The sequence below is a fragment of the Mytilus galloprovincialis genome, chromosome 4 (genome assembly GCF_965363235.1).
Source record: "Mytilus galloprovincialis chromosome 4, xbMytGall1.hap1.1, whole genome shotgun sequence".
Taxonomy (NCBI): Eukaryota; Metazoa; Mollusca; class Bivalvia; order Mytilida; family Mytilidae; genus Mytilus; species Mytilus galloprovincialis.
This window is the reverse complement of record NC_134841.1, coordinates 3,801,219-3,815,377: the sequence shown is the minus strand read 5'-3', so window position 1 is coordinate 3,815,377 and position 14,159 is coordinate 3,801,219. Positions and strand designations below refer to the sequence as shown.

Sequence of the window (14,159 nt, the reverse complement as noted above, 5' to 3'; positions counted from 1 at the left end):
TCCAAAATTAAATAGTTTCCCTCTTTATGTTTGTATTCTTTATGAACTATAACTTTGAATTTATTATTTAGAAGTATAGCAACTCCCTTGCTGTGTCCAGTGAACAAGCAAAAATAGGCTTGATATCCCCATTCATTTCTCCATTTATTTTCTCTTTCTTTTGTACAATGTGTATTACATAAAATAGTTTATTACATCTATCAAAAATATCTCTGCGTTTTACTTCTTCTGACAGTCCCCTGCAATTATGAGCCCCTATAGTAACTGCCATAGTACTAAAATATTGAACTAAGTTGTATATATGCTTATACATGTATATCATGTATATGTAATCAAATAAATCAATTGCTTTAACAAATAATAATTGTCAATAAAAGATATGAAGACAAATTTAATCAATATATCAAATTCATAGGCATATATTCAAGTTGTGCAGCATGAAAACAAATAGTTTTCTTATCCCTATTCCCTGACACTGACAAGTTCAACCTAAACACAACAAATCTTATGCATACAAAAATGTAATAAGTGAAAAAAAATATTTTTGAAATAAATAAACCCCCTAAGTTGAACCCCACAGAGGTGATTCCCTGTGCTGCCATTCCATATCAAGGACAACAAAGTCATACTATGCTCTCCTGTTCTTTTCTTTTTAGCTTGAGAATTTTAGAATCTACAGTTTATGTAATTTTGTCTCATGTAAGAGAATGAAAGTTAAGGGAAAAATGATTGAACAAAATAACAAAACACACCCTGAGCTTGGATGTAAATGCGTTCCCGGATTACCTTTATCATTCACTGTAAAGATGTTATTATTGAAATATTTCAAATGAGCCTACTGCTGGATTTGTATATACATGTGAGTATGATGCATGGTTTGCAAAATAGAAATTGTTTGCAATATTTATAAATTTTGCCAAATTGCGGTCAAACAAAAAGTTGTTGTTGGAATGTTGCCAAGTTTTTCTTACCGAGCGCCCATATTTATTGAGTCTAGTACATGCCTGTTACTATTGTAGAATGTGGTAATTACACCTTAAACTATTTGGGGTTACAAGAAATTTTCAGACACATGGGGGTCGCCATCTTTGTTATTGTTTCTTGAATGCGGACATCTATGAGAGCACTTGTATATTTCAATTGTACAAACAAACCATGTGATTAAAACAGCTGATTTTTAAAAACGCGGACCTCGACGAGGACACCCAGGCAATACATAATGACAATAAATGTCATGAATGTAAATAACACATAATTCAAACATAGCTGAAAAAACAAACTTTTATTATGCACATTGTAAATAATTGTTGTAATCTATGAACGCTTGGTGACAAGCTTCAAAAATGGAGCATCTCGTAGGTATACCAATTTCGTTTTCCTTCTGGATTCTTGTGACAAATCCTGTCGTTCCTTCAAGAGTTCACCTCAGCGAACGGAGAGACTGGGCCGTAGATCTGGCACGACACTATATCCTGAGCGAGGCGGTAATTTTATGGCTGCCTTTAGAATGTCATCTCGGTCGATCTGACTCGATAGTCTTAGCATAATAAAACGTCTGTCCTTATCACCAGACATTCTGGTGGGATGTTAAGTGTATTCTTCAGAAAGACTCTAGTGAATGCCTCTGTAACCTTTGGCAGTTCTCGATGGTTGGGATTTCCTTGTACACCTCTGATAACAACATTCCACTTACGCCCCATATTTCTAGCTTCAATCGTTCAGTTTGTTCCTTTTCAATCAAACTCTTCTTTCCATCTCAGTTTGTTTTGTCTTCAACATTTCAACTTCATTATTGATGTGCAAAACACTTTGCAATGTCCTCAAAGTCCACATTTATACGATGGGGTGTATCACTTGAGTTGCTCATTGTGCTCGTGTGGCGGGAAGGAGTTCAAATAGAATCAATTTTCAAACACTAAATTAAATGAAAGTCACCAAATAAACAACAGTTGTTGGTACACCGATGAATAAAGAAGTGTTCTTACTTATCAGTTTTCAAATTCTCAATGTAGTTGATAGAGGGTAATATATATATATATATACACTAGCTACATAAATGTATTTTCTTTGCCTTAACATACATGTACCTTTTTGTAGCTTCAGCACTCATCTTCTAATATTTTGTTTCTTCATTTGTTTCTCTGTATAAAAAAAATTAAAAAGTTACTCATTCATTCCTTTCTTTTTTCGAAGGAAATTTAAAAGGGAACATTAGAATCTATGACTGCTTTAAAAGTTCTTCATTTCAGGCAGTACTTATCAGTGGTTTAAATGTACTGAGCACTACCTCTAAACGAGAGACCAGTCTGATTCTCAAACAAAATACCCAAAATTGTATATTTTTCAGAAATGAAATATATTTAACTTTTTAATATGTTTCTAGTTCCTGCCACGCCTACATGTATATGTAGCTTTCCCAGCTGCACAGGTTTGTCTTAATACATGTTCATTGAATGTTGTACTCAGGATTAAACTGTGTGGTGTTAACTTGCAATATTGGCAAAAAAAGGATGTGATGATGAACTGTCATTTGACTGTAAATTATACATGAAGTAACACAATCATTATCAGATACATGCATGTAGATTTTTTTATGGCAGAATTGCTGTTAAATACTTATGGCATATTACACTTACCAAAACTCGATTACAAAATTATTGAACACAAAAGCAATAAAAAGGGTTTGAACATGTAGGAGCGAATGGACTTTGAGTGTGAATGGGCTTTGGGTGCAAATGTGTAGGGTGCGAAAGTGAAAGGGGAGAACTGACCGAGATTCAAACTGACAAAATCACTGTGTAGAATGGTAAAGGACTTATCAGGTTTTGTCAGCGTCTCCGCACTAATTGAGTTCGGCAACGGACTTATCACGCTTTGTTTCCAGACAGTGTGACAGAAAATGAGCCAAATAGATGAAAAGAAGTCGTAAGTGTTTATGTTTATATGATCACGGATGGCACCCATGATCTAAGTTTGCAAAATTTTTCATTTTGCTTCGGTACCACTCATGGCTTTTTCCACACTTAACAGGACAACCGGCCGAACAAAGCAAATAATGGTGCGGTTTCTGTTTAAATACACAGTATATTAGAATGTGGACTTTTAGTGCTCCTTTATTTCATGCAAAATACATATAAGAACCACTTGTGTGCATTCAAAAACAAAAAATATTATATATAAAAGCTTTTTAAAATTGCTTGGCAGCGGACTAATCAGGTTTCCCTAAATTGACGTGTTTTTTGGCATCAAACTGTTGGGGTATATTGAGCACATGTACAGGACTTATTGCATTTTTATTTTTTTACCAGGGTAAAAAGGAAAAAGATCCTGTCCAGCCTATGGCTAAACAAACCAAACCGGAGGCGATCTTGTGAAACTTTGTTTTTTTCTGGTACGCTCATAGAGAATAATTAAGTGCAAAATACATAAAAACATTAAAACATTTCATCTGATAACCTCAAGATGAGTTGATTCTTCTAATGACATCATATTCGAAATGAGCAACACTCAATAAGGGACCATTATAGAAGCGTCACTGTCAGTATTTATTTTTAATTGGGGAGCATTAGGACCACAATTAGCATCACAATTTTGGGGGTTGAAACCCAATATTCGCATCAACCCAGCTTTAGTCGTAGGAATGTAGGTGTCGAACAAATCAATAACAATACAAAACAATCTACAATACCTCTTTATAGTACCATCAATTACTAGCACATCTTTAACATGTTTAAAGAAAAGTAAAACTTTTATTAAAATGGAAAAGGGGACTTCCGACTACGAAAGTGAGTTGGAAGTTCCAACTATACTGAGCCAAAAAAGTTTAGCAACAAAAATGTGAAATTTTATTTTATTACAAAATCATAACAACATATAGGTTTAATAATAACAAAATGGAATTACGACATGGCAGAAGCAACATGAATGTTTATCACTAACATTCATTAGGATTTTCTTTGTATGGAGCGCGGGAGGGTCAAAATGCGGAAATGAGTATAGTGTTATTCAAAATCAATTTCTCAGCCATGCCCTAAGTGCACCATTGCAGGATTTGCAGTCACACCAGCAGCTGCCCTTATTCAATGCACTACTTTTGTGGCCGGAAAAAACTTCTCACGTGTTGACGTAATGCGAAAGTAGCGCTCCTCCCTTGACGATATTTTTTTTTGGTCTACGAGATATCGACCTATCCTGTGCAGTTGCAATTCGTCGAAATCTGTTTGTTAATCTCTAAACTGTTGCTTTATGCACATTGAATTGAGCCACGATGTCAGCAACATTCATTCCGGCATCAATAATTCCAAGAGCTTTCTGACGGTCATTTTTGGGGAGGCCTAGTTGATGCCCTATGCATTTTTTTCAAAAGTGTATGTGTTTTTCTTACCAATGGTGTGTTTCTGAACGTTAGTGAAAAAGATTTTTTTAATATCGTTTTTAAAGTACAGGAACAGAAGGTAAAACATCAATTACACATGCAAAGCTGAAATGGCGCGAAATCGATCACCAGGAAAAAAGTTCGCCAGTTTCGAATTACAGGTAAAACTAAGGATTATATCAATGATGTTTAAATAATTTTTTTCCAAAAACAACAACAAAAAAAACCAAAAAAAAAAAGTGTTGCTAAACTTTTTTGGCTCAGTATATTTTTGTGGATTAATAAATTATATTATTGTGTGATGTGTGATTAATGTATAAAGAAAGAAGTGTTGAACATGACCCAGGTGGAGTAAACACATGGACTGACTGAGAAGATATGAGTCTTCGTATTCATTTGGCACAAAAAGTCCAGTGCCAATAACACAAAAAGTCTGGTGCCATACATTTTCCAAATTAACCATCATTTACATGTAAGACCTTAATAGTGAATGGAACAGTTCTGAAAGGGAAAATGTCTACATTTAATGAATAATTACCAAAAATTTACTTGGAAAAGAAAACAGCATGCTTAAAACACGCTTCAATTTGACATCTTTCCATGAAAAATGTTTGTTTCCAAGTTCGGGTACCACGTAGGTGGAAACAATTTGAAATAAATCGTATCTTCCCATGAATATATGATTAGATATCCAGCAAAATAAATAATTTCCCCATTCCGTGACATTAAGCTTATTTGGAAATGTCAATTCTGCTTTAATACAAGTCAAAAGAAATAACTACTTCGACCAAATGTTGTCATTTCAAATCGTGATAAGTCCATTGCAAAACTTTATTACTGCGGAAACGCTGAAAAAAACCCAATAAGTCTGTTACCATTCTACACCATGAAGATATTATGTCGAAACATATGAAATCAGTTTATTCAGAGACTGACTCAGGTCATTCAGAGACTAGTTTCAGGTAATTTATACATGTACCATGATGTCCCAAATCCAAGTTGTATACATTAGCGACATAAAATCACCAGAGTGATCTAAATACAAAGAGATTATAGTGTCAAGTTGACACTCACTAAATCACTAAAGACTAAAGAGACACTTGAAGAGTGTAAAACTACTGTTATAATTTTTAAAACTTATGAATAAAAAGAAATGACACATTGAGTTAATTTAAAGGTTAAACAAAAAAAATTGTCAAAAAAAAAAAAAAATCTAACACAAAAAAATATTTAGAAAAAAGGGGGATACACTCCCCAAGGCTAAGACACTCATCTTCTTAAAATGTAGAATTATCGAAACCATAATATATTTCTTAGTCATTAATGGAAAGTTTTACCCTCTACAATCAAACAGAATAATTATACAAGCATTTACTTGACTTCTCTTTGCTGTTCTGTTGTTTATTTCTCGCGCCGTTCATTTGTGCAAAATATAATGCTCTAGTCAGATTGTTTCTTTTGAGGCTGGTTATGATAAATTATCAACAACAACGCACAAATAAGAATAATAAAGTAAAAGTAAACTTAAAATATAACTTGCCGTGGAATAGTACACTATCAATATATATTTTAAAAGACTTGTTTATAATAATTAGACCTATATAAGATTTTTTTTCATAAATTATAATTTATAAATTTGGCATTTTTGTAGATCTTGTCCTACCTGAGACTACTATAACTATGTGTTATAGTAGTCTCAGGTCCTACTAATCATTCTTGCTGTTCCAAGTTTCTCTTTGCATGTCTATAATATATTTGTAAGATAATAAACAAAAGTTTAAAACATAAAAATAATTTTAAAACTTTGTTATTGTAATAACACCTATAAAGAGTCGACTGAGAATTTACTGGTTTACAAAGTAATAAGTAGATATTGACATTCTAATTATTTTGCGCTGTGACGTGTCAGATGTACTTTTTCCTTGATAGTTATTTTTGTTTTAATAAAATGGGATTCATTCATTATTGAACTTGAAATGAATGGCCCTTTAGTCTATAGCATTGTAATAAAATGTTAATTTCTGTCGCCATTTTATTGGCGGTAGCGGGCCTATAAAAAATTGTATTCACTCTGAGACTACTATATGGGTCATTTTCAAAAAATGTCGAATTTTGAAATTGAAAAATATATTAAAAGTTACTTATTCAAACAACCCTCTACACAAGGACGTATATTGTATGTTAGTTAGTTATACGTCTTTGCTCTACATAAGCCAATCAAAACAAACAGTACTCAGTTTAAGAACAACATATTAAAAGATGCAATCTTTATAATGTCATACAAGAATATCTTGAAACATTTTTTGATCGGTGGTACAATATTTTGTCTATCCTGTTACCATTTTCAAAAGAAATTTTGGGTTATCAAGAAAAGGTTTAGATAAAATGTATAGCTTGTTTTACGTAGCCAATTAGATTGTTTTCAAGAGAATAAACTTCTATATATATATTCATTATGTAAAATAATGGATTATTTGCCAATTTTCCAGGTTGTACTGAAAAATGCCTCTAAAAATTGGTTTTCAAAGGTTCGGTAAAAATTACCACCAGTAATGCAAGTCTAAGATAGCAATTTATATTGTTCGTTTTTTTTTTTTTTTCTCACCCTTTCAAATAAACTCAACATCAAGTAAAACCCTCATAAGTTAGTTTACTTTTCTCTTTATTTCATTGGTAACATATATATCACTATATTTAAAAGTCTATCCTGTTACCGATTTCAGTATTGCACCTGAAAATGCTTAATTGGGAAGATTAAGACGTTATAACCTTAAGATGAGTTCAAACAACGAAATATTTCATTCGTTTTGCACCTTTATGTTAAGATAAAAAAAATAACGACGTTTTTGTCTACAATTGTCTATCCTGTTACTGTAACCATAGCAACCATAGTAACAGGATAGACATAACAGGATAGACACATTTCTTCGTTTTTGATTGCTGTTGTGAAATAACTACTCCCTTTGGTGAAGTGATTATGGTTTTCTATTGTGAATTTGGTTTCCTACACGTTATTGCACTTTTCACAAGCATACTGTTGGTGTAATTAATCAAAATTGTTGGTAACAGCATAGACATGAAAAAAAGTACACTCTATTTTTTTCACCAAATGACTTGAAATTTCTTTTCTCTACACTGTCGTTCAAGAAACGAGGGGTTTTACAATGTAAAGATTACTTTGCACTTTTGAAATCAACACTGACTGATTCAATATTCATAGGGAGAATAATTTAGCGGCTGATTTAAGTAGCGGTAACAGGATGGACATGAACCTCCCGTACGCTGATTGAATTTAGTTTGTAGATAATATGTTACATACAATGATAAAGAAGCTACGATTTTTCGTTAGAGTAAAAATTCTCGTTCTTAAAAGTCCCTTTTGCAGATATCAAGGCGATCAGAAAATCGGGAAAAAATTATTTGAAATGTGTTTTTCTGACACTGTAGGCACACAAATACCCCCAAAATCGGACTTAAATGCAGTTTAATCTTATCGAAATAGATGTAAGGTGTGTTTATTATTAATGTTCTGAATCACAAATCCGACAAGCTTTCATTTAAACCATTACATCTGAAATTTCCATTAAAAATAAAAAAATTAGCATGAGTGTACTGAAAATTCGACATTTTTTGAAAATGACCCATTATATACGTCATATACACATATATGTCTCTGCATAAAGTAAGCCGTGGCTTTTGTTATAAATTGTTATGAACATGGCTGAGTCTTTTAAAATTGTTTAAACTCTATTTTCTACATTCAAGAAACCAAGGATTTGTTTAGCCTTAGTATACAAATCCTTGAAGAAACCAATGCTATTTAATACATTAAAATTTACAGAAGTTCTATTTCCCATATCTGTAATAAATCTAACAGATTTATTTTGAAATATTTGTAACTTTTTACACAAAAAAGTATGGCTCAATTATACATAAAGTTTTTCTAGAGTTTTCAGAGTGTTAACATTGGTTTGTTCGACATAATTTGTGTGAATTATAGTTATTGTGGCATGGAGTATTGGTTATTGATTATAGAATTTACAATCTTGACTTATTGTAATTATGATACTCAAGGATTTGAATACAAATCCTTGTGATACTATAGTGACTGTGTGGTGGTTATGTAGTTACTAGTTGTATTTTAACATTTTTTAATTGAAATTTTCGGTTTTTGACATTTATTAAGTAAGTTGGGCTAGGCCGTAGTTTTTTTATTTTTAGTTTTACGAACCCTCCTACCCTAATTTTTGCCAAATAGGAAAAAAAATAAAATCAAAAATGTTGATTTTTATTTTTTTTTTCTCCTCCGACCCAGTGTTTTACATGCAAAAAAAAATAATTTTTAGTTCATAACTGCATGAAAGAATCTAAATTTATGCTCTTGGTGATTTAGTAAGTTGTTGCACATTGATTTTCAATTCAAACCTTGTCAAGAAAAAAAAAATAGTTGTTACACTAGTAGAAAATCTCCTGGTGAAATAAAAAAAAAAAAAATTTTGATATTGACAGTTGGTATTAAAAAAAAAAATCAGCAGCAGCAGTTTTTTTTTTTTTTTTTTCGTCCTCCTACCCATTGGTTTTGTCAAAAAATTTCGTAAAACTAAAAATATAATAACTATGGCCCTACTACATTCTTTCAATCAGTACGACCTTAGTGTGTCACTTCGTTATTTTCCAATGAATTGGTTTCTTGTTGTATTATAATTAGTTCTCTGAAAGAACAAGCGGTTGACAGCTTTATTCATCCCAAATGGTTCAACTTCCTTTTCCGGTTTAGAATCCATCGGTTCGTAATGTTTTTATGCCTATATTTTTAAATCTAAAGTAATCCTCTCTAAATAAGCATACTTATTAAATTATCTTTTTTAAACGAAACAACAATTAGTAAGTGAAAGAGTTCATAAAATGTAACAACGTTTGCATAGACAATTTTACAGTAGGAAGGGCAAATAACGCAATAAGCTTTCACTTTCATGTTGAGAGTTCCATTTGGGGACTGAAATTCCTGTAGTTATTATGCATGTCTGAAAATGATGCCATATGCTAGTCTGTTTAAAGTTTACTAGACAGTACATAATCTATATGACATTGAACATGGGGATTCCTATATATTTATTATGAGAACTATAAATGTACACTAAAATGCCCATTTCATTTGTATTTTTTTTGTTTTCTGAAAAAAACTGTTCATACTAATTTTGTAAATTAGGCAACAATGCATAACACCTTGTTCAGGTGAATTGGTTTTAAGTAAATTTTGTGGTGCTAAATGCATTATTCATTCACTGAAAAGGGGAGCATGTTCTAATCTCATTGATCTATAAATGTCTCTCAAGTAAAATGTATAAGTCTGTCATTTGTAAGAAAAGGCTCCAAGTTTATTGATTGATAAAGTATATGTAACTCTTTTATATGTGCCCATGCCATTACCAGATGGAACATTTAGTGTCACCCTTGGCTTAATCACTACAGTCTTCACACTTAACTTTTACAGGTACAAGTCATGTGGACTTGTGGTTTTAAAATTTTACAAGTTCCCACAATACACTATCACAGGTGAGCTGCACAGCAAATTTGTTAGGGGGGTCTGGGGGCATCCCCCCCCCCCCCCGAAATTTTTGAGAAATTAGATGTAAAATCCTGCATACCGGTAATAAAAGCATTACGTATAATTCAAGAGAAAAAGCGCACATTTTTTCATGGATTAAACATACTGATTTTAATGAGCTATCATCACCAAAGACAAAGAGCGCACCAACTTCCTAAAAATCTACAAGCCCCGTCAGGCCTCCAAGGAACAACATTTAACAAGTCCGTGGCCGATTTTACTGGCCAGAACCGTCAGACTTGTGTCTAAAATCGAAGACTGCTAGTAGTCTCAGATTACTCTGATGCCCAACGGCAATTTGCCAGACAAGCAGAGTTATCTTTGACAGTCCGTGTTTACATGCCTCTTTGGAACTTTTTGTTTCCCTCAACCAAATGTTATGAAACTTGTACTCAAGCTTGTTACCTGAAAACACCTTTTACTGTTCTCAAGTTGTGCCCCTTTATAAAGTTGTATGGAAGTGGAGACATCATGTTGGTTCCATTGACTTCATTTATTTTACATACACTACTGCAGTTGTTGAATTGTGACCATTGAGACTGTGAATGATTTAATAGAAACATTCCTGAATTTATTAATTCATTGCTTTTGGTAATTATACTGCAATAATATATTTCAGAAATGGCTGTTCGATACCAGATGGCCATTGGCCTTAACAAAGGCCATAAAGTAACAAAAGTTGACAGCAACCCAAGAAAGGCTAAACCTTCATACAGAAAAGGTGTAAGTACATTCTAAACATGATTTTATTTGAGGCAATAATAAGTACATTGTATATTTAATAAAATGTTATCAAATCTTCATCATTTATGGAAAAAAGGCAATTTAAAAGAAGGAAGATTGAACTGCTATATATTAATGTCTTTAAAATTTTATATTTTACGATTGTCAAACATGCCACGATGATGTAAATGACCTATCTAACTTAGGCAAAAATAAGGGTGTTCAACTGTTACTGGTCTACCAACACTTACATTTTGTATTTAATGACAGATGAAAACACAAAATAATTTGTAATTTTCAGTGTGATGGTAAATAGCTCTATTTGTTAATATCATATTCCAAAATTGATGATGTGAAATAAGCTTTTCCTGAGTTGCCAATATTTGACTTCATGATAATCCTGTAACCTAATAAATGTTGAGCTTGTCCATTTTGGGAGCCTGTTGTTAGACAGCTTCTGAGTTATCTGGTGAATATATATACATTTTTTTAATCTTTATTTCAGAGAGCCACAAAGCATGCCAAATTTGTAAGAGATTTAGTCAGAGAAATTGCTGGTTTTGCCCCATATGAAAAAAGAATGCAGGAATTGTTGAGAATTTCAAAAGATAAAAGGGCATTGAAATTCGCAAAAAGGAGGGTAGGTTTTATATTTTGATATATATTTGTTAGTTCATAATTTTACACTGTATTAAAAATATAATATCATATTGGTGCATGTTTAAAATCTCTTGGGCTGGGTTTGAGTTATTTGACCTTTTACAACATTGTAATTGACAGGAAATACAAGGATTGCTGGTGATCAAATATGAAAATGTTGATTTAATCTGGTCATACCCAACATGAGAAATATACTAAAATATGTCCGGAGTTAATCTCCCACAATGAATAGTTTAAATTCTAAATTTCTTAAAAGCAAATGATTGGTTTCAAAAGAAAAGTAAAAAAAGTAAATTAAAAATCAGTGTTGTTTTAAATTAAATACTACACTGAGTTTTATAATTAAAAAAAAATGTTTGTAACTGTAAGTAATATATTAAATGAAAAAGAAGTTTTTAAAAATATATACATTTTAGAAGTAGGAAATACCCCCTCATCAAAAATGAATTGTCGTAGAATATTTAGTTGTAGTAGTTGATGTGGATTTGTCAGTCTTTTTCAGGTGTATTTTTAATTTAACATTGTAATCGTAATTTTTCAAAACATTTACTAGTTCTGTTTGGAGGAGTTTTTACCCTTGTCGTGCGGGGGCCGTAATATTACGACCGTACCCAGATCACAGTTATTTGGCATTAATGGCTCTCCATACATTTGGAGGTCATTATAATGCCATTTAATTCTTAGTGTGTGCATGTTTCCTCAATCTGACACTATTGATTGTCATGTTTCTCACTTTGAATATTCATTTTGAGCTCAAATACGAACTTCAAAATTTGAAATCGGACAAAATTGTGTTTTTTGGAGGGGTGGGCTTACCTTTGAGGTCTAAAACAAGGAGTTATGAGACTTAAATTTATACTGTTAACACAAAGGCATATAACGACTGATTGTGTTTATAATCAAAATACATGTACGCCAAGGAAACGACTACTTCCGGTTGCAAGTTCAAAATCTGAAAAAAATCGGATTTTTTTTTAATTTTGAAGCACATGACCTTCTTTTAACTGATGAATCTAGTAGATCAGTTTCACACCAACCTTACAACTGTTGTGATAAATGGGTTCACTGGGGTCCAATCTACATGTAAATTACAGTTGGATGCATTTATTAGCATCTCTCAGACTTCAAGGTCGAGAAAAAGAACAGAAAAATGTCAAAATTGAGGCTTTTTGCACCTGAGGACCAACTTTGGGGAAAATTCCTGCCCATCCATGCCAGCCTCCTTACCCCGATCTCCCCATTCCGTGATCCCCTATCTTAGATTTAATGCAATCAGTATGCATCAGCATCAGGGTACAGCTTATTTGCATATTTTTGCAAATACTCAAATTTTAGACAATTTCTGAAAACAATTCAGCATGACAAGGGTTAAGACATCACTACTCTCATAAAAACCTTTATTATTAATAATTTCAATAAAATGCACTACAAATTGTGTCAATATATAGATACAAACATTTCAGTCTCTGTGAATACAAATGTAGATGCTAGGTATACATGTATGATGATTAAAAAAATGACAAGCAAAGATTTTAGAATATCAACCATATTGAAGTTTACTGCTGACTAATACAGATTTAAGTCAAGGATTTAATTTTGCAATCTTGAAATAATGAACAGTTTATTTGATGGCTTGAATAAAGCCAAAGAAATATGAGGGACCAAAAGTACCAGAGAAAGTATTTTATTTAAATAAAAGGTTCTTTGTACATGTATAATATGCTATAAGCTATCTTATTTACAGAAGGTTAATTGGTCCAAGCAAATCTACCTAAGGGGTTGCTTCTTTCCTATTTGTTCCACTAAGCTAATAAACCTGAGCAAACTATAAAGATCTGATTCTTAGTAAGAGAAAAATAAAAGTGACATATAGTTCAATTATATGCTTTATTTTTACAGTTAGGAACTCACTTCAGAGGAAAGAAGAAGAGGGAAGAAATGCAATCAGTCTTACAGAAGATGAGGAAAGCTCAACAACATAAATAAACTGCAAATAAAGGAATAAAAAAATCTGATGGTTTTGTTGCCAATACTGAAAGCATCCCTTTTATTCTTTATTTGGCTTATCAGGATAATTGTTTATAGTCCCTCCTATACTCTTTAAATTGTCAAAGTTCAGTGAAAGTTTGGGTTAAAATTTGCTAGTCACAGCAATTGTTTTATGATTTTATTTGTCAATTATTGGAAAAGTTACTTTTGAAACAATGTTCATGTCTGAAGTCGGCACTCATTTTATGATCCACCTTAGTTCTAACACTCATTGTACAACCAATCTGTGTCATCTTTTCAAAACCATAGAGACCAGCAATGTCCAGCATTCAACTTTTGCTTTTAAAGAGCTAGTAAAGATAAGGAAGTTAGTGTGTCTTTGATTCTATAGGTCCCCTACAGATGAGGTTGAAGGGGACTTTAGGTTTGCACTGTCCATCTGTCTTTCAATCAAACAGTTTGGCAAATCAGTTTTCCATACTTTTTATACGACCGCAAAAATTTGAATTTTTCGTCGTATATTGCTATCACGTTGGCGTCGTCATCGTCGTCCGAATACTTTTAGTTTTTGCACTCTAACTTTAGTAAAAGTGAATATAGAAATCTATGAAATTTTAACACAAGGTTTATGACCAAAAAAGGAAGGTTGGGATTGATTTTGGGAGTTTTGATCCCAACATTTAGGAATTAGGGGCCAAAAAGGGCCCAAATAAGCATTTTCTTGGTTTTTCGCAAAATAACTTAAGTTTAAGTAAATAGAAATCTATTAAATTTTGACACAAGGTTTATTACCACAAAAGGAAG

At 32.4% G+C, this 14,159-nt stretch overlaps 2 protein-coding genes across 4 annotated transcripts in view; one reads left to right on the top strand and one right to left on the bottom strand.

Moving 5' to 3' along the window:
* LOC143071156 (uncharacterized) overlaps positions 1-5,836 on the bottom strand; it is a 51,153-nt gene extending 45,317 nt beyond the window's left edge. The window contains exons 1-2 of one of the 2 annotated variants that reach the window (XM_076245292.1): positions 5,751-5,836; positions 2,088-2,141 (exon numbers count right to left, since the gene is read on the bottom strand). In XM_076245292.1, the coding sequence (XP_076101407.1) occupies positions 2,088-2,110 (23 nt within the window). In that variant the 5' untranslated portion in view covers positions 2,111-2,141; positions 5,751-5,836. Of the gene's footprint in view, positions 1-2,087; positions 2,142-5,712 lie in introns of both variants that reach the window. The other variant, XM_076245293.1, reaches the window with a different exon arrangement.
* A 3,301-nt stretch (positions 5,837-9,137) lies between these two features.
* Positions 9,138-13,378, top strand: LOC143071155 (large ribosomal subunit protein eL36-like). 2 transcript variants are annotated; one of them, XM_076245291.1, is made up of 4 exons: positions 9,138-9,161; positions 10,603-10,706; positions 11,212-11,346; positions 13,266-13,378. In XM_076245291.1, exons 2-4 carry the CDS (start codon positions 10,605-10,607, stop codon positions 13,350-13,352), a joined length of 324 nt encoding a protein of 107 aa, XP_076101406.1. In that variant the 5' UTR covers positions 9,138-9,161; positions 10,603-10,604; the 3' UTR covers positions 13,353-13,378. The 2 variants fall into 2 exon arrangements, with proteins under 2 accessions (XP_076101406.1, XP_076101404.1); XM_076245289.1 differs by lacking the exon at positions 9,138-9,161 and adding an exon at positions 9,781-9,931.
* Positions 13,379-14,159: the final 781 nt, after the last annotated feature.

Excerpts from the sequence above, each read along its gene's own strand:
- LOC143071155 (XM_076245289.1), top strand. The coding sequence starts at position 9,796 with ATGCCATTACCAGATGGAACATTTAGTGTCACCCTTGGCTTAATCACT. Across the intron at positions 9,932-10,602 it reads CCCACAATACACTATCACAG|AAATGGCTGTTCGATACCAG; the intron begins GTGAGCTGCACA and ends AATATATTTCAG. Across the intron at positions 10,707-11,211 it reads AACCTTCATACAGAAAAGGT|AGAGCCACAAAGCATGCCAA; the intron begins GTAAGTACATTC and ends TCTTTATTTCAG.